Source organism: Arachis duranensis, chromosome 9, assembly GCF_000817695.3.
Source record: "Arachis duranensis cultivar V14167 chromosome 9, aradu.V14167.gnm2.J7QH, whole genome shotgun sequence".
NCBI lineage: Eukaryota > Viridiplantae > Streptophyta > Magnoliopsida > Fabales > Fabaceae > Arachis > Arachis duranensis.
This window is the reverse complement of record NC_029780.3, coordinates 115112052-115129852: the sequence shown is the minus strand read 5'-3', so window position 1 is coordinate 115129852 and position 17801 is coordinate 115112052. Positions and strand designations below refer to the sequence as shown.

At 34.9% G+C, this 17801-nt stretch overlaps 2 protein-coding genes across 6 annotated transcripts in view; one reads left to right on the top strand and one right to left on the bottom strand.

Annotated features, from left to right (window-relative positions):
* Nucleotides 1–4444, bottom strand: part of LOC107467646 (ribulose-1,5 bisphosphate carboxylase/oxygenase large subunit N-methyltransferase, chloroplastic) — a 6652-nt gene extending 2208 nt beyond the window's left edge. The window contains exons 1-11 of one of the 4 annotated variants that reach the window (XM_052254655.1): nucleotides 4227–4444; nucleotides 4039–4135; nucleotides 3927–3972; nucleotides 3592–3655; nucleotides 3371–3481; nucleotides 3173–3232; nucleotides 2894–3001; nucleotides 1940–2009; nucleotides 1608–1648; nucleotides 1446–1526; nucleotides 353–388 (exon numbers count right to left, since the gene is read on the bottom strand). In XM_052254655.1, coding sequence (XP_052110615.1) covers nucleotides 353–388; nucleotides 1446–1526; nucleotides 1608–1648; nucleotides 1940–2009; nucleotides 2894–3001; nucleotides 3173–3232; nucleotides 3371–3481; nucleotides 3592–3655; nucleotides 3927–3972; nucleotides 4039–4135; nucleotides 4227–4367 — 855 coding nt within the window. In that variant the 5' untranslated portion in view covers nucleotides 4368–4444. Of the gene's footprint in view, nucleotides 1–352; nucleotides 389–1445; nucleotides 1527–1607; nucleotides 1649–1939; nucleotides 2010–2893; nucleotides 3002–3172; nucleotides 3233–3370; nucleotides 3482–3591; nucleotides 3656–3926; nucleotides 3973–4019; nucleotides 4136–4226 lie in introns of all 4 variants that reach the window. The other 3 variants (XM_052254656.1, XM_016086788.3, XM_052254657.1) reach the window with 3 other exon arrangements.
* Nucleotides 4445–10893: 6449 nt separating this feature from the next.
* Nucleotides 10894–16477, top strand: LOC107467645 (uncharacterized). 2 transcript variants are annotated; one of them, XM_016086786.3, is made up of 4 exons: nucleotides 10894–11142; nucleotides 11828–12084; nucleotides 12184–14972; nucleotides 15075–16477. In XM_016086786.3, the coding sequence occupies exons 2-4, from the start codon at nucleotides 12061–12063 to the stop codon at nucleotides 16285–16287; spliced, it is 4026 nt and encodes a 1341-aa protein (XP_015942272.1). In that variant the 5' UTR covers nucleotides 10894–11142; nucleotides 11828–12060; the 3' UTR covers nucleotides 16288–16477. The 2 variants fall into 2 exon arrangements, with proteins under 2 accessions (XP_015942272.1, XP_052110649.1); XM_052254689.1 differs by lacking the exon at nucleotides 10894–11142 and adding an exon at nucleotides 11149–11719.
* The last annotated feature ends 1324 nt before the right edge of the window (nucleotides 16478–17801 follow it).

Here is a 17801-nt window from a genome sequence, read left to right as displayed (position 1 = left end):
TCAGCATTTTTGGAATGACATTACTGGTTAATAATGGAAAATACAAAGACAATAAGAGGTAATTTAATCCCTGCAGGTAAAATTTTCATTAAAGAGACTTTGTTCAAGCTTGCAGAAAATGAAAAATGAGTAAAAGCTTAATTTGGAAGGTGGAAACTCACATGCACTTGTCTTCATGTGAAGTTGCTAGTTGAGAATCGTTAGATAACAATTTTATCAAACATGTCAAATCATCTAATGGTTCTTAACTAACAACTTTACATGAAGATAACTGCATGTGAGTCTTCACCTTGGAAACCATTAGCACATATGAGACGGGAAAGTATATAGTCTTCAGTAAGAGATATATGACCTGCTCCCCAGGCGCATAGGCACGATCAGAGATAACCTGCACATATTTGCAAATATTAAATTAAATGGGTGTGAGAATTGTTTAAGAAAATATATACATATATATTAATTTGGGTTAAGAAGTGGAACTGGTGTCCTACACTAGTACTTAACCTAATAATAAGTAAGAAAAAAAATACACCTCAAAATATCAGTCTCATAAAAACATTATTTTGAGTATTAATGAGGTAATTTCAAAAGCACATTTTTTTTATAAAATAAGAATTTCATCAAGATATGGAGAACGATAATACAAAATGAGGGATAAGAGTTCCCCAATACAAAAGCAATGTAAAAAATGGATTTATTTATAAAACATAGATTCCTAATCTCTAGGGCTGGCAATGGGTAGGGTAGGGTCCAAACCCTACCCGCGGGTTGAAAATTTCATTAAAACTCTACCCTACCCTACCCGCGGGTTGAGAATCTCTCAACCCTAACCATACCCGCACCCTAAAATTCTAAACCCTACCCTACCCTACCCTACCCGCAGAAATATCAAATTTTTTCAAAGTAAATATAAAATTCAATTATTTCGAATTTTATACGTATTAATAACATAAAAAATAAAAAACTAATGCTCTAAATTACTAAATTAACTAACTAGTTTAGTGGTTGTTCACTTATTATAAGTCATTACATAAGAAAGGTTGTGGGTTCAACTCTCACTTCTTTCACTATATAGAGATATTTTTATAAAATATGTGTTATATATGAGGTGCGGGTAGGGTACGGGTTGGACCGGGTTGGGTACCCGCGGGTAGGGTATGAATTGCCAGCCCTAGTAATCTCTCAACATGTCTGTGAGGGAAAGTCCCCTATATAAACATCACGAACCTTACTATATGAGACATTGAATATGAAAAGAGTGGAGTATTAATGGCCATCAGAAAGAAATTTAGCTTTCATCTATGAGAAAAATATCTCTTTAAACCATTTTAATAGACTCCAATCACCATGTTAGAATAGATACAAGGGAGAAAGAAGGGTGTGTGTGTGTGTGTGTGTGTGTGTGTGAGAGAGAGAGAGAGAGAGAGAGAGAAGAGAGAGAGAACTTCTGATAATTGTTTGTCATCATCACTCATCACAATTGCTTCTGAGTTCCCGTCATGGTTTACAAAATCTGCAAAAGGAATCTAGAACAAAGAAAAAATAACAGTCAGAAAACTAAGGTTGAAACAAAAATATTAAAATAAGTCTCCTTACAGTAACAATACCAGAGATAAACCATTGGTGCTTCCCCATGCTCGAGAACCAACTGATAATGATATTGAGGTTAACAACGAAACTAAAGATGAAAGTCCATATTTACATAAAATATAATAACGAGGTTTCCTTTCAAAATTTGGTAATAGTAAAGATACACCATCATATAGATATCCTTCATACATAGGTGGAGAAAAGAAGGAAAAGACAACTACTAGGGAGGCTGAGTCCCCAAGCATGTCGATTCTGAAAAGCAGAGCTCCAAAGGGAGGCCATATAGACTAAATCAATGTCATAGAAAGGGAACTTAGTAGGGAACTACAAATTTGAAGTGCTTGCTTACCTAATGTGCATGCATACATGAAGTCTTTATAAGTAATATCTCCAAAACTTTGACTGAAACATTCAAAAATCTGAAATAGACGTACAAATTTGGCACAACCAGTCTTTCAGCTTTTAAACAGTAAAATATAAATAAAACTGGGAACATACCAAATTAAAATATTAGTAAACACAAGAATGCAATTATCACACTTCTAGTGACAAATTTTCAAAAAATAAAAAATGTCATGCAGGAAAGAATTAGATGCTTGGCCTATATATGATGTAAAGCAAGTCAGATATCTTGAGAGAGAGGAATATTATGCTCCACTGACAGTTATATTTACAATTTTTCTTTTCTTTCTTGTACAAAGTATCTCATATCCTCCCATCTTGTAATTTCAATCTTGTCAATATACTTACAGTAAAAGGAAAGGAACATACTGAAACGATATAGGAAGGTGGGGCAGGAGAGGGAGAGAGAGAGAGAGCATGCTAAAGCAGCCAAGGTCAATCAATAGTATGCTCATGCTTGTTCAATTAAACTCTACGTGGCCAGAGAATCAACCTATATTTTCGGCTGATGCACGGCACTTCAATTAATGTTTCATGAATCCAGATTTTGCAGTCAGCTCAATTTAATAAATTACTTGAAAAGACATGGTGTCCTGATACACTCAGTACTCTGACCCAGTTACTTACCTATTGCAGTTTGAACAGCAATACATTTCTTTAATTTTGATTGAAAAAACTCTTGATGATTCTAAATTTCAATAGAAGTAATCAATTCATCATGACCTCTTATACTCCATACTCCAAGACTACCTATTCTAGTATAAAGTTTCTATATTCTGATTAGTTTTGTCTTAAGATGTTTCATCATATCATATATGTGTATTCCTCCCCTGGCAGAAAATGACTTGCATTTCATAAGATACATATATATATATATATATAGCTGACACAAAGCACTTACAGGCCTGATTGCCAAGAAGTCCCTTTCCATTTGAGACTTTTGGTTAATTGTTTCCCAATAAACTGAGCTTCGATGAATCATCTCCAGCTCACTTTCATTCCAAAAAATCTAAGATTAAAAAAAATACCATAGTGAATAATATAGTTTATAATAGCACAAGGTAATGAAATGTGTAAAAGAAAAATAAATCATAGTCATACACCATGTAACAAGAACAATTTTTACCATGTTAAAAAGATAAAGATCATTACTCAAAAACCAAATGAAAAGAAAACCTGCCGTGTTATGCAACTCCTCTTGCCATGGTAGACGGCAGATATAAGGATTCCACTGAGAGCCCTGCATACAGAGAGAGATATTTCAGACATACAAGCAAGCTTCTAGATTGTACCAAGAGCAAAACTCAAAGTTTGCAAAAGTTCAACAATTCCCAAATTTCAGATGAAACCTTTTACAGGAACATGATAACAATGGTACCTGACCCAATTTCCGCTCAATTAGAAGAAGAACAGCAAGTTTTGCAACATTCGCAACTTCCTCACTGATCAGAGATTTGATCTTAGCAGGGAGATTATCTGCTGTTATTTGCTACAAAACCAATTACAAATACTATCTTATCAAGAGTGACTTGTCATTGTGACATATAAAAAGCAAGCCATAACATATAGTTCGAGGAAAGATTAAGAGTGGATACCTACCACTCTATAAGGAACCTTCAAAATACAATCTCCGGTTTTTATCGCCTTAGAAGCAAACAGAGACCTAGATGCAAGACACAAATTTAGTTACCACCATTAATTAATATAATAATATACAATATAAACAGAGAGATGTTCCATCTTCAGTATATCATTCTGTGTTATGACTTGTGAAGAATATTAACCCATAAACTACTCCTAAATTCACAATCATTCTTACTATTCGGTTTCAAGAATGATGACATAGGAAACAATAAGCATGCAGTTAAGAGTTAGAACCTGGTAGGTTTTCATTTCTTACATTACAACATTAATCTCTTAAGGGAAGCACCTACCTTAGGATTAGGATTACAATGAACTTCAAATTGAGCATTGTTTTCCCTGTTCAATGGAAACAAATTCAATCAACAGAAGAACAAAGAGGGTACCTGCCATATGAAGATTTACCAATTGAAAGCGATGAAGAAATTCTACAACCAGCTTTCCGCTCCAACCATGACAAAAATCCATCATCGTCACTTGTTTCAACAGATTCGCCATAAACCTGGTTCAAAACAGTGTTTGGATGGAAAAGGAAAATAAAAATGTGATAGAAAATAGATAGAAGGGAGAAAAAGGTTGAAAGAATTTCGAACCTGAGTTTGGGCTAAAGAAGTGAACTTGTGGGGAATGAAAGAAGAAGAAGAGTGAAGAGAATGAGGTTGATGGTGATGGATACGGTAAGGAACAGTATGCAGAGACCAACGGAAGATTGCAGTGCGAGCTCGAAATGGCATTGCGGCTCCTCAGCCGTTGAAAACGGTGTCGTTTGCAGAGTGGCAATGGCTGCTAGCTTCAGTTGTATCAGCTCTTGTTAGAGAGAAGGGCATTATAGGGAAATACTCTATTCTATTTATTCTTTTAAGAAAAAAATCTTCGAATCATTTTTATATTAAATATTATATTAATTTTTATTGAAATAACAGTGATATAATTTTAACTCAGAGGTTTAATGTTTTATTGACTATACACCAAGGTTATAAAAATCGGATCGGTTATTGAACCGGTCGAATAACTGGTTCAATGGTTTAATGGTTAATTAGGATTAAATCGTAGTTGAACCGGTTTAATTAAAAGGCCAGAAATTTGATTTTAAAAGAGTAATCTTAGCAATAAACAGTCTCATTGTATACAAGTTGTCTCTCAAATGTTGATACAAAACATCATCAGAACAAGTCTTAAGACACAAAATGCAGAAAAAAAATGTTCTTCTTCTTTCCAAGCTTAGGTAGGGATGCCCTTGAACTCTAACATTTCCTTCAAAAGCAACCAAATCCAAGATTCAATACTGCAGACTTCAATAACCACCACAAACACTCAGATACAATGAGAATTGCTCTAAAATTATAAAAAATGCATGCTTCTAATGCTTCTTCCAGATAAAGATTCCACACAAACTCATGCTAGCTTAGCTCCAAATCCTAGGGATTCCAATTTTCACAACAGCAAGAAAGAAAAGATTTCTCATACTGACAACAGCAAGAATTCAAAAATTGAACTCTGCATTAAAAAAATAAACAAGCAGATGAGCAGAAACTAGTACCTGGCAGACAGATCAATGGAGTAGTGGGTGAACGGGAAGGAGAGGTAGATCTCAGATCTGGCCGCCATGATAACGCTGGATCTCATATCGGGGGAGCTGTAAATTTGCTGGCTACTGCTACTAATTAGAAACTCGAATTAGGGAAGAATGACCAGGTTAGAGTCGAGAAGTTTACCGCCGACGACATTGAAGAAGCATGTAGCGACACTCGCCGCGAAGAACGGAGAGGCAAGCAGAGAGGCGATTTGGGCGGCGAGCCGGCGACAGAGACGAAGAGGCGAGACGACAAGATGACCGACGTGCGACGGTAAAGTGGGCGATGCGAGCGACGGCGATGTTCCACGATGAGGAGAAGAGGGTGAGAAGCAGCTGTTGGTGGGGGTTGCTCTTGTCTGAGTTCTCTGATAGGGGTTAGGTTGTGTGAATTGTGAAAGTGAAGGGAGAGGGAGCCTTCTTTACTGTCCGTAGGTTTTCTGTTTTTTGTTTTTTTTTTTCTGCGTAAAAAACAACGCTGTTTTAAGCAACAATAAAAAATTAAAACCTTTAAAAATCCGGCCAATTTAATCGGTTCACTAGTTAATCACCGGTTCGACTAATTTTTTACCAATTTTTTGTATAACAATTTTGGATATCAACTAGACCGGTCAAGTAATCGGTTTTTAATTAATCTGATTTAATCGATCGATCCGATCCGGTTTTTAGAACCATGCTATACACTACAGTGACAAACTCAAGAGGTCCGTATTCAGACCTTAGTACTATTTATTAGCCTACCAAACTTGTTAGCATTCCATTAATTTAATTTAACCAGCCTTAGCTCTTGATCATACCAAAAAAATGTAACGATTTAAGTCTTAATCTATACCATTTAAATATTTATTTGATTATTTGATGGCATGTAGGGTTTATATATAATGTTCTTAAAATTCACCTCTTTATTTTTTTTCATTTGTTTAAACTAATTATGGATTTTGCATTTCTTACACTTTTTTTTTTTGGATGCTCATGAAGTAAATGGAAAAAGGAAAGAAAGAAACAAAACACTAGACTGAAGAAACAAGCCAATTAGTCAATTAGTCTTTTAATGATAATTGGGTCAATTAGTCCTTTTTTATTATTAGTCTCTCTTAAAATAATTGTTTGTGTAACAATTCAGGTAGATAATTGCCTCAACTTCATAATCTTTTAATGATATCAATTTTTGCATGGTCGAAGAAGCGCGCCGATATCGTACTAAACATAATGCATCAACTGAATCTATCTCACATTCAAGTTATTGAAAATTAGATTTCTAATTAGAATTAGTCACACCAAATTGTCAAAAGCTTCATTTTTAATGCTTATACCTAGAACCTTTTTGGAGCCGTCTCAGAGCCAACTTTTAAAGCTATCTCTAATATTAAATTTAAATTTAATTTTTTTATGTTTAGACTGTATTTAAAAGAGAGATTGAAATTAAAAAATTGAGTATTATTTTGTGTCTTCATTTTTTAAGGGTATTAAAATTACTAAAATTTTATATCTAAAGATGAAAATTTTAATTTTAATCTCTAATCACTAAATATAATACTCGGTCTCATTTTCGGTTACAATCCCAATTATAAAAAACAAACACAATCTTAAAGACATTTTTATCATAGTTTATTTTTAACAAAATTTATCTTGAGGCACTTCTAAATCTCATTAAAATAAAGTAATATAGCTTATTTGAACTCTATAAGCCGCTAAATACTAGTTAGGAAAAAAGTCTGGTCACAGTCATAGGCCTCGTCCTTAAACCAAGTTACAATCGAACAAATAAATACTTTATAAAAAAACAAACCATGATATAACGGGAGAAGTGATTGAGTGAAAGAAATTTCAAGTATCGATATTTTGAATCTATAAATTTTAGAATTTTTAATAAGTTATTTCATCTATTAAAGTATTTTTGATGAAAGATTAATTACCCAATGATAAATAATTTAAGAAAAAATATAGATAAATAATACATATAGTAAACAATGTGAATAATAGTTTAAAAAAAGAAAGTAAAACTAAAATTAAAATTCAGATCTCTAATTAATTAAATAATTATTAATAGATTTTGAAAGTTGAAAAATTAGGATTAGCTGATTAGGACCTAAACACATTCACATTCCGCACGGTTATTCCTAATTGTACCATAATCATGCTTCCAACGTCCGCGTCAGTTCCTCTCACGTCCACCACTATTACTCACCATCGTCGCCAAAGACAGCTGGTGAGACGTAGAAGAACACCACCGTTTTCTCTTTCTGTCGCACCAGCTTCTCCCCAAACCCCTTTCAGTGCCGTCGTTGTTCATCCCACCAACCCCCTTACCGGTGTCGAATTCTCTCTCCTCGGACACCATCGTCGTCTCCGAACTCTTGTCATTGTTTTTCCTTGGACCATCAGCCCTACTCATCACCGTCGTTGCTTCACCAAACACTTTCTTCATTAACATGTTTGGGGTTGTATATGTGGCGCCGCTACTACTGTGTCGTGATCCTTGGGCGGCATTGCTGTCTCCTCGCCGTCCTCGCTCCATTGCCATAATTTTCCTCATCCTCTTCCTCCTCTTCCCCTATTATGTATACTAATAGTTATTTTCATTTTAAAATGAATGTTCATTTAATTTAGATTGAATTTATGTATATACAGTTAAATTTGCTAGATGTTCATTTTATTAGGTATGTGGATAGATGGTTATTTTCATTCTAAACCGACGACTTGATGGAGAAAAAGTTCGGCGACAATAAGACTGACTAATGAAAAAGAAATCGATGACACAATTAAAATTTAAATTTTTAATTAATTAAATAATTATTAACAGATTTTAAATTTTGAAAACCGGCAATTTAAAATTTCAAATTTTAATCATCTGCTGTTGATTTCAAAATTTTATAAGTAAATTAAAAGAGTTTGTTTGTTACTTGATTTGGGTATTTTTTTATTTTTAGTGGGATAAAAAAATAGATTATATTTATATTGTTTAGATTTACTGTTGTCTATTTATTTTAACTGTATGGAAAAAAATAATATAAATATCCAATAAAAATGAAGAAAAAAATAATATTTATAGAATAATAATTCATTTTATATTATAATGACAGTAGAGCAAAATTACTTATATATTTTCTTATTTTATACTGCAATTAAAATAAGCAGATTGGGAGACAAAATTTTAATTGCTATATTAATTATAGTTATTATTAGTGTATAATTTGTTGTGCCAAAACTAATATTATTGAGGGATCATTTATTTTGGCAGCAATTTTTTATACATTTATTGCCAATTTTTATTTGACATTCATATATGGTCCAGCTGGAAGCATCTCTTGCATTGATTGCTTCAAGTGGAAGCTTGATAATGTTCTTAATTCTTAACGTGGCGTTATTGCAATCAAGCGATGTTTTGATTGTGTGATTATTTTACTTTAAGAGTTTGTGCTTGTCATTTCTTTTCAAGTTTCAAGTAAAGCACCAAAGAACTATAGTTATTGTCTTGAACACACTAATTAGAGTACGAACCACATATTATTTATTGCTTAGTTTTTTTTTTTTTATCGAAGATAGAGAATTTTAAATCTATAATTTTTTAGGTGAGTATAAAAAAAATTATAACATTTAAACTATAATTTATTGACTTATTTATTCCTTAGCTTGCCCATAGAAAGAATATAAATTTTAATAAGAGAAATCTTATATAATCAATAAAATTTATTATTATTTTAATATTTGATCAATATTTTATATACTAAATACTAAATATTAAAATATAAATACTAAGTAAATCTTAATTCCTAATAGTATATTATAAAAATAAGATATTAACAAAAAAAATATTTATAAAAGATACTAATTTTTTAATATTTGTTATTAAATTTTAATATATTGATATTATATATAAAAATTATATGATTATTCAATTATATTATGCATTTAGATATTTCTTTTAAGTATTGCATTAAAAATTAGTTGTTTTTATTCATCTAAAAATATAGAGTAAGTGTTTGGTAAAAAAACACTTTTATACAAACGAAGAATAAATTCTTATCTATATTCATGAAGTTTTATATCTCTTTAGTTGCAGAAATAAATTTTCATAATGGCTTTGAGGTTTATAGAATTATTCAATCTGATTTTTGATATTCTAATTTTAAATATATAATAGCTAGTTTAGTTGGTCAAACTCTTGATGCCATTCAACATAAAAGATCGAAAAAAGTAATATAGAAATTTTTTTTTAAATTAGAAATAAGATTCGAAGCTATGACTTTTAGGTGAGTATAAAAAAATTATGTCATTTAAACTGTAATTTTTTTGTAATTAATAAATTGATTCAATTATATATAGTTTAATAATAATATAATTGTTCATACCCTATCTCAATACTAGAGCCCAGATCCAAATAAACATAAAAAGTCCAATCTAAATATTGGCCTTCGCTACCAATCGACTTCCACAGAAGATGTCAGATTCAATACAGACTCCACCTCAAAGAAATCGGGTTCGAATGATAGTTGATAGATAACACTTATTTAAATAAGTAACTGTCCTTAAAATCTCTCATCTCAGGAATCATATCTCAACTTCCCTAAGATAAAAGGACGGTTATCCCCCTTAAAAAGGTGGAACTACTCCAATAGTAGTTATTGGTTCACCATTATAAATATACTAACACCCCTCAGATATCTCTAAATTCTAATACTCTCTAAATTTGCTAAACCCTTTGCTGACTTAGACATCAGAGTGTTTTTATAGGTATCACCCCATTCATTTATACACACAAATCGGACGGCGGCTCATAGATACAAACTTAGTCGGAGATCACCACCACTTAACCTTTGGGCCTATCTTCTAAGCTCAATCTACCAAACTCAGATTACCCACGTAACAATTATATTAATATATATTTTGTATTTAATATACATATATTCTTATATATAATTATAATAGATGACATAAATTATAATTAATAGAAATATAAATTTTTGTTTATATAAAATTATAATTATATTTATATTATTTAAGTCAATTCTTGAATTTAAACTGGTTCGTAAATTTTAGGTGAACTGAATTTAAATTTTACAAATAAACTCAATTATTAATAAAACGAATTTAGTTTGTATGAATGGAATTTAAACTTAGCTTCACTCAACTCAACTCAGACTCACATCTAGCCATATTAGCAGTAACACACCATCTTTACCCATTTCTAAAAAGTTAGCCGAATGAAGGCGCGTTCAGTTTAATAATTTTGCAAATATATAAGTCATTGTCACCATAGACAGTACATAGTAGGATACTATTTTACTTGGTCCACATTCAAAAGAGAAATTAATATCTTTTTTTTTTTTCCAAATGCGAAAGTGATAATATGACAAGGAAACCAAAAACGCTTTACTAACACCAAAGATCTGTTATTAAAATTAAAGATTAAATACTTGTAGAATAATTGATTTTTTTGCAATATATAATATAAAATGAAAGCAAATATGAGAAATACGACGAAGTCCAGTGTGAATGGGGGAAAGAACCGGAAGGAAAGTCGTCCCTTTTGATCCAACGGCTGTGGTTCAAAGAAAAGGAATTAATGGTGGATCAGATGCCACGCCAAAGAAAAGGACACGTGGCGGCAGATTAGTTGGCCCGTCACGTCGGTGAAATAGAATATATAGTAGCGAAGATAAGCTTCCGTTATCAAAAAGTCAATAAAATCAGCACAAAAAAGCAAACCCTAGTTTTCTCTCTCTACGACTCATTAGAGAGAAGATAGAGAGAGAAAGAGAAAGAAAGAGAGACTCAGATTCCTTTTTTCCTCTTTCTCAGCTCTTTCGTTTGTTCCCACTTTCGTTTCTAGGAAGTTGCAGAGCGAACTTGACCGAAACCAAATTCCCCAAAACCCACTCCTCCTTTTCTCATTTACCATTTCACAAAACAACCTTGTTTTTCTTTCTTATCAGGTATTTCCCCCTCTTTTTCTTGTTTTTCGTCTTCGTCTTCTTCGTCTTCGGATTTTTCATCGCGCTCTATTGAAATTCTGGGTCAAGATCTGTTTTTTCTCCTCTAATTGGTTTGGTTTCTCCGTAGCCTGCGGTTGTGGGTATCTAATTTCACGAGCCTCACACTACTCTTTGCTTTTGGCGTTTATTGTGTTTTGCCCCTATTTGATTATTGGATTAGATCTGATCATCCCTTATATGCTTAGGGTGATTTATGTTCTTGGAATACGACACCGATTGTGAAATCAGTTTTTCGGACTTTGTTTTGTTCCTTATTGTTTGATGATGTTTTGGGAGTTTTCTGGTTGATTTGGTGAGCACTATTGATGCCGCGGGATAGATCGTTTACCAACCCTATTGTTGACTTTATTTGGTGAATTTTGGTCTTGTTGACCACTCTGTGCCGGGTTTGGTGGTGGTTATTAGGTTAATATTTTACTCATTTTGGTGTTCTGCTTACTCTTCTTGCGGGTGGAATATTCTTGAAGTGATAATAGGGACTGATCTGGAAGCTTTTTCTGATTATGTGGCGAATTAGGTTTGGATCTGATAGAATTAAATTCCAGGGAGTTATGGTGTTAAATTTATGTGTTTTTGGCTTTGATAATTAGTTTCTGACACGGGAGACTTATGTTGTGTGTTTCAGGTTCCCACATCTTGTGTGATGTTGAAGTGAGGCTAAGGATAGAACTAAGTATACTTGGATGTTTGCGAACAAGCTTTATGGAAGATAGAGATGTGCCTACGAATGCTTAATTCAGTGCAGGATATTTTTTAGCCAACTTCAATAATATCATTGAGGATTTTCTGTTGAATATTAATAACTGAAGTGAAAGAAGGGTTTTTGACTTGTGAGATTTTTAAGCAAACTTTGGAATCATGCCTGTTTCAGGACATGAAGAGGTGTTTATTTCCTTTCTGATTTAACAGCTAACTACGATTAGAGAACCATTGCCAATTTGTACTATTTTGGATATTGATTACTTGATCTTCTATTGACAGACTGGGGTAAAATCCATTGCTGGGCAATTTAGTGGTTTAACTGCAGGTGTACCGATCAAGAAAAGGAGGTGGTTCCCTTTGAATCGGCCTTCATCGCCACTGACTGAAGAACCATGTTCTCTTACTGAAGAAACTGATTTGCAACGAAAAGAAAACTCGAGCAATTCCCAAGGATCTACTCTATCGAACGCTACCGCTGCAGGGGCACCAATCAAGAAAAGGAGGTTTCCTTCTGTTCAAGCTTCGTCAGCTCCTCTGGAAGAGGGTTCGTTTCCAGAAGAAAGTGATATCTTGCGAAAGGAACATTCAAGCACATCACAGGGTTCAACTCTTTCTACCAGTACATCTGGATTATCTGATATTAATGGAATTGTCTTTGAAGACAAGAAAGCAAGTACTGATCTCACTCATGCTAAGAAGGTGCAAACCGATTCTGGCCTCCTTAGGCCCAAACTTGAGGAACCGACTATTGCAACTCAATCAAGTACTTTGGATGTCATGGATAGCCTAGAGAAGGTGAAACTTAATGAAGGTTCTGATAAGAAATTGGGATCCCAGATGATTAAGGGAAATCCTGAACTCTTGTTGGCTGCAAAGCAAAGTCTAGCACTTAACATTGGAGCAGATATGAGCAAACAGAGTGTCCAAGACATATGTAAACAAGAGTATGCTATAGTTCCGGATAGTACTCATTTATCTTTAAGGTTAAAGGATCATGAGTTTCCAGCCGTTGGAAGTTCTGAAATTCACAACAGCAGTAAAATTGAGAAAGTGGAACCCGTCTCATTGGAGTTGTCTCTAAGCAAGGAAGAACACACTACTCAAAATTCAAGTAGTGATGCTAAAATTAACAGTGACACACCTCGTGTTCATTCCAACAGGGCAAACTGGGATCTGAATACTACAATGGATGCATGGGAAGAATCTGGGACTGATGCAAGTTCAGTTAAACCTTCTGTTGATGGGATGAAAGCTTCTGGTGGTGCCCTTGATGAAAAACAATACATGTGCTCAACTGGAATGGTGCTACCAACAGGTGTTGAGTCTGTAAAGCAAACACTTGAAGAGAGTCAAAGGAAGTCTTTCATTATTTCTTCTGGTCCGTATGGACAGCATAAATTGGTCCTCCCACGGGATCTCTGTCTTACAACTTATCCTTCGAAATTTGCTGAGCTCTCTAGAGTATCTGTTACATTAAATCCAAGCAATGCTACTCCAACTGTGAGCTCGTCAAGTTTGATAGCTTCTGGTGATGTGAATGCTTCTAGTTTTAGGTCGGTAAAATCAGAACCATTTGATGAGAACTTGAAAAGGAATTTAAAGGAAGCTAATGCCAGTTCATTAGATAGTGTTTCCGTTAAACAAGAAATTGTTCAGCATTCCATTGTTGAGTCTTCTAAGTCTGTGCCTGTTGGCAATACAATGTTAGTTGATCCGAAGCTTGTTAAACCTGAACCCAGTCATGATGGTAATGATGAAAGACCAAAGGCATCAGAGGGTAAAACAGATCGATTGGATAATGAGTTGTCACAAGGGTCAGATATTTGTTCTTCAGCTCTGGCAGTGCCAGTGCCAGTCACTTCCGAGGCAGCAAAAGTTCCTGCAGAGACAGTTTGTCCCCCAATGAAACCTGTCTGCTCAGCAGACTTGAAATCTTGTTCAGCGCAGTTGACTACCCCCGAAAATGTAGTTAGCCACCAAGAAAATTGTACTTCTACCACTGAAGTTAATGTTCAGGAAGTATCTCCTGGTGCTTTTGCCGTGCAGGTTCCTTCAGAAACAGATATGAAACCTATAGTTGATAATGGTACAGAACTCTCTGATGCTAGCACGAAGGATTCATTAATAACCAAAGAAGAAAATGCTGATAATCGTGATGGTTGCAGAGTGAAACTCATGAATGAGCCTACACCCCATCCACGAGACAGGGGTGATAGTTGTGTAAGTGATGAAGAAAAGATAACCTTATCAACCGATATGATGGAGGATGATCCTTACGGTTCTGATTATGATTCTGATGACAATCGTGCTGTGAATGTTCCTGTTGATACTGAACAGTACGCTGAAGATGATGATTATGAAGATGGTGAGGTCCGAGAACCTCTGCAGCAATCCACCGCCCAAGACACCGTATGCGAGGTAAGAGAAGTAGAACATCCTGACTCTAATAATTTTGGAAATAGACAGATGGAGGAAGGGGGTGTGATTGGTGATTGTCCTACCTTATCTCATGCTGTGGAGGATGACAAGACAGCTGTAACCCATGGTGAGGTAAAGGTTGGTGAAGATGGAGTGGACATTGAAATGCTTGAGAGGTCAGCTAAGGTCGTTGATAAAATTGTGTGCATGCAAGAGTCGGTGGATAATGAAAAGCCAAATATTGCCTCTGATGGGAAGCAACTGGTTAACCTTTTGCAAACGAAACCGCTAGATCTTTCAGATAGGCAAAATGCATCTAAAACCGTGGAGATGGAATTATGCTCCTTCCAAGGTACTGCAAACAATGGGGAAGAAGCTGTTCAGTGTGCCAATGAGGTTGTAAAGACAGCTGACACTGTTAGACAAATTGACTTAGATTTGCCAAAGATGGAAGTGTTTGCAAATGCTGATGATGCAAGCAAAGATGTTAATAATGGTGGTAACCAAGGAAGAATCATTGATCTCTCCCGAGCTGCTAGCTCTTCATCGCCTAGTAAAACTAGGTCTATATCAGGAAGGTCATTGCCATCACGGGGAGGTAGAGATGTATTATCCGACACCCTGGATGGTGACAAGCTACCACGAGTAAGGTATGCATTTTATTCTCATCTGTATGTCTTTTATTGGTCGAGTTTGTTCTTTTCCTTTAAAGTCTCATTTTTCCCTCCTTTATTCCTGTTTTGATATTTCAGAGATGATGTTTATATTGATGCACCTCGCAAATTCTCTAGAGAAAGACACCAAGATATATCCCCTAGAAATTCTAGAATGAATTTTGTGCGTGGTAGAGGAAGGGTTAATAATCGAATGGACACACTCCGTGGGGATTGGGAATCTGACCGGGAATTTTCTGGTGAGTTCTACAATGGTCCAGGTCAGTTCCGTGGCCCCAGAAAATATGCATCTGCTATTGCCGATAGTGATATGGAGTTCAATAATGTTGCTCCTGATGGCTCGTATGTTGGTCATGGTCGGATGGGAAGAAAACCATTGAATGATGGTTCATATATTCCGCCAAGGAGGCGCTCTCCAGGAGGAAGAGATGGCATCCAAATGGGTCATAGAATACCAAGAAACGTTAGTCCAAGTAGGTGCATTGGAGGTGATGGTTCAGAGATGGTTGGCATGAGGCACAGTGAGAAATTTATGAGAAATTTCCCTGATGACACTATAGATTCTATGTTCACACGTCCCCAACCGTTTGATGGACTGGATGGTCGGTTTACTAGAGGGAATAGGAACTTCTCTTCAATGCAGAGAAGGGGTCTTCCACGGATGCGTTCCAAGTCTCCCATCAGATCAAGGAGTCGCTCACCTGGTCCATGGTCTTCTCCAAGGAGGAGGTCTCCTAGAAGAAGATCCCCAGATGGGTTTGGTGGGCATCCAGAATTAGGCCACAGAAGATCTCCATTATACAGGGTTGACAGGATGAGGTCCCCTGAGCGCCCTGTTTTTGGTGAGAGAGTGGTGCGTAGGCATGGTTCCCCATCCTACATGTCGAGACCTTCTAATGACATTAGGGACATTGATTCTGCAAGAGATCATGGTCATCCGAGGTCTGTCATGTCCAACAGGAGTCCGTCTGGCCGGATTTTAGTTAGGAACAGGAGATTTGATGTTGTGGATCCCCGCGATCGTGCAGACAATGATGACGACTTCTTTGGGGGTCCTATGCATTCTGGTAGGATACTTGAGCTTAACAATGAAGGAAATGGTGAGGAGAGGAGGAGGTTTGGTGAGAGACGAGGACCTGTTCGTTCTTTCAGGCCACCTTACAATGGTAATGTTAATGAGAACTTTCACCTTAATGCTGAGGAGGGGCCTAGACATTATAGATTCTGTTCTGAAGGCATGGTGGTGGACAGGTTTGGAGTGATGATAGTTTTGACGACATATCACGAGTAAAGAGGAAAAGATTTTGATTCTCCCTCCTCTCCCTCTTAATTTATTTTATGGTTAGACGAGTCACCTGCTGAATGCATGAATGCTTTGCTGGGTGTTAAATATTGGAATTTGTATTGCAGGTTTTTCCACCTACAGAATTAGATTTAGATTTTGTGATAATAAATAGTATCCTTTTAGTTTTTCCCCCTTACTGCTGCTGCCTCAAGCTCTGGTTTAGAGAGCAGAGATGAAAGTAATGGTTGGTTGTAAAAGCTGTGTGAAGTGACCAGATTTTAGTGCAAGGAATTGTGAAATGAATGAAGGTTGCTTCTCAAAAATAAATTCTCGGTTGTGTGCGCGGCAAAAGTCCCCACAGGCTTATAAGGGAATGGATCAAATCAAATCAATAATCGCCAAAAACAGTAATAAAAGGAATGGAAAGTACAACACACTTATGCTCTTTTAATAAGACACTATAACACTATGACGCCCTGCCTCGGTTGCTCACTGCCGACTAATGGGTCTAGTTAGGACAACTAAACAGGTCATAGTCACCAATCAGCATAATGGTGGTTCGTAACAACTAAGGTGTTATTGATGCCGTCCAAGACATTCTGTCTTGTGCTACATGATTTCACAATTCTTTTTCTTTCGTGTGCTTACTTGGACGGTGGCCTGTGTTACCAAACTAGTAAAAGGATAAAAAAAAACAGCTGCAGCTTTTAGAGCAGTACACATTTCCCTTTCAATGAATGAGTACGTGATAAACTTATACTTTGCTAATCAGACTGGCCTCGGAATCTTATATCATTCTAAAAATATATGCAATCACTTTTAGACATTGGTCAAAGTGTTGAAATTTGAAAAACTAACATAAATCTAGATATTTAAAGGATTTAGTTAAGGCATATTATTAGGAATTTTTTATTTTAATAAATACATAATAAATCTCTTTAATAAATATATTGAAATTTTAAGTTGTATTTTAGTTAGTATCTTAACATGTGTCTCATTGTCTGAAGACACAAACGCATATTTTAAAATAATAAGATGCTGTAAATTACTAAATAAAAGTTGACACATTGATTTCTAGTGGTTAATCTTTATTTCATTTAGCTCATTTAACGTGTTCAATATATATTTTACGATTTAGCTAATATGTGTTTTAAAGATAAATGATAAATTTATTATTATTAAATAATTTTAAATATTTTATTTAATAAATATACAATAAATATATTAAAATTTTAAATTTTTAATAAAAAAATTTTTTATTTTATAATTTTAATATGTATTTTTAGTATCCATGATAGATCAATCTTATATTTTATTGAAGTTTGAGATTATAAGATTTGTTGAATGATGAGATTAACTTAGCCAGAGACATTGATTAATGCATGGATTTAATTTAACATTAATTGAAATACACCAGCACACATCCCCACACACAGAAAAAAGGTTCGTTTATAAATTATAACACATGCTTTCTAATTTGAGTTTTGGAAAAACTCTACATCCATGTATTTTTTATATGG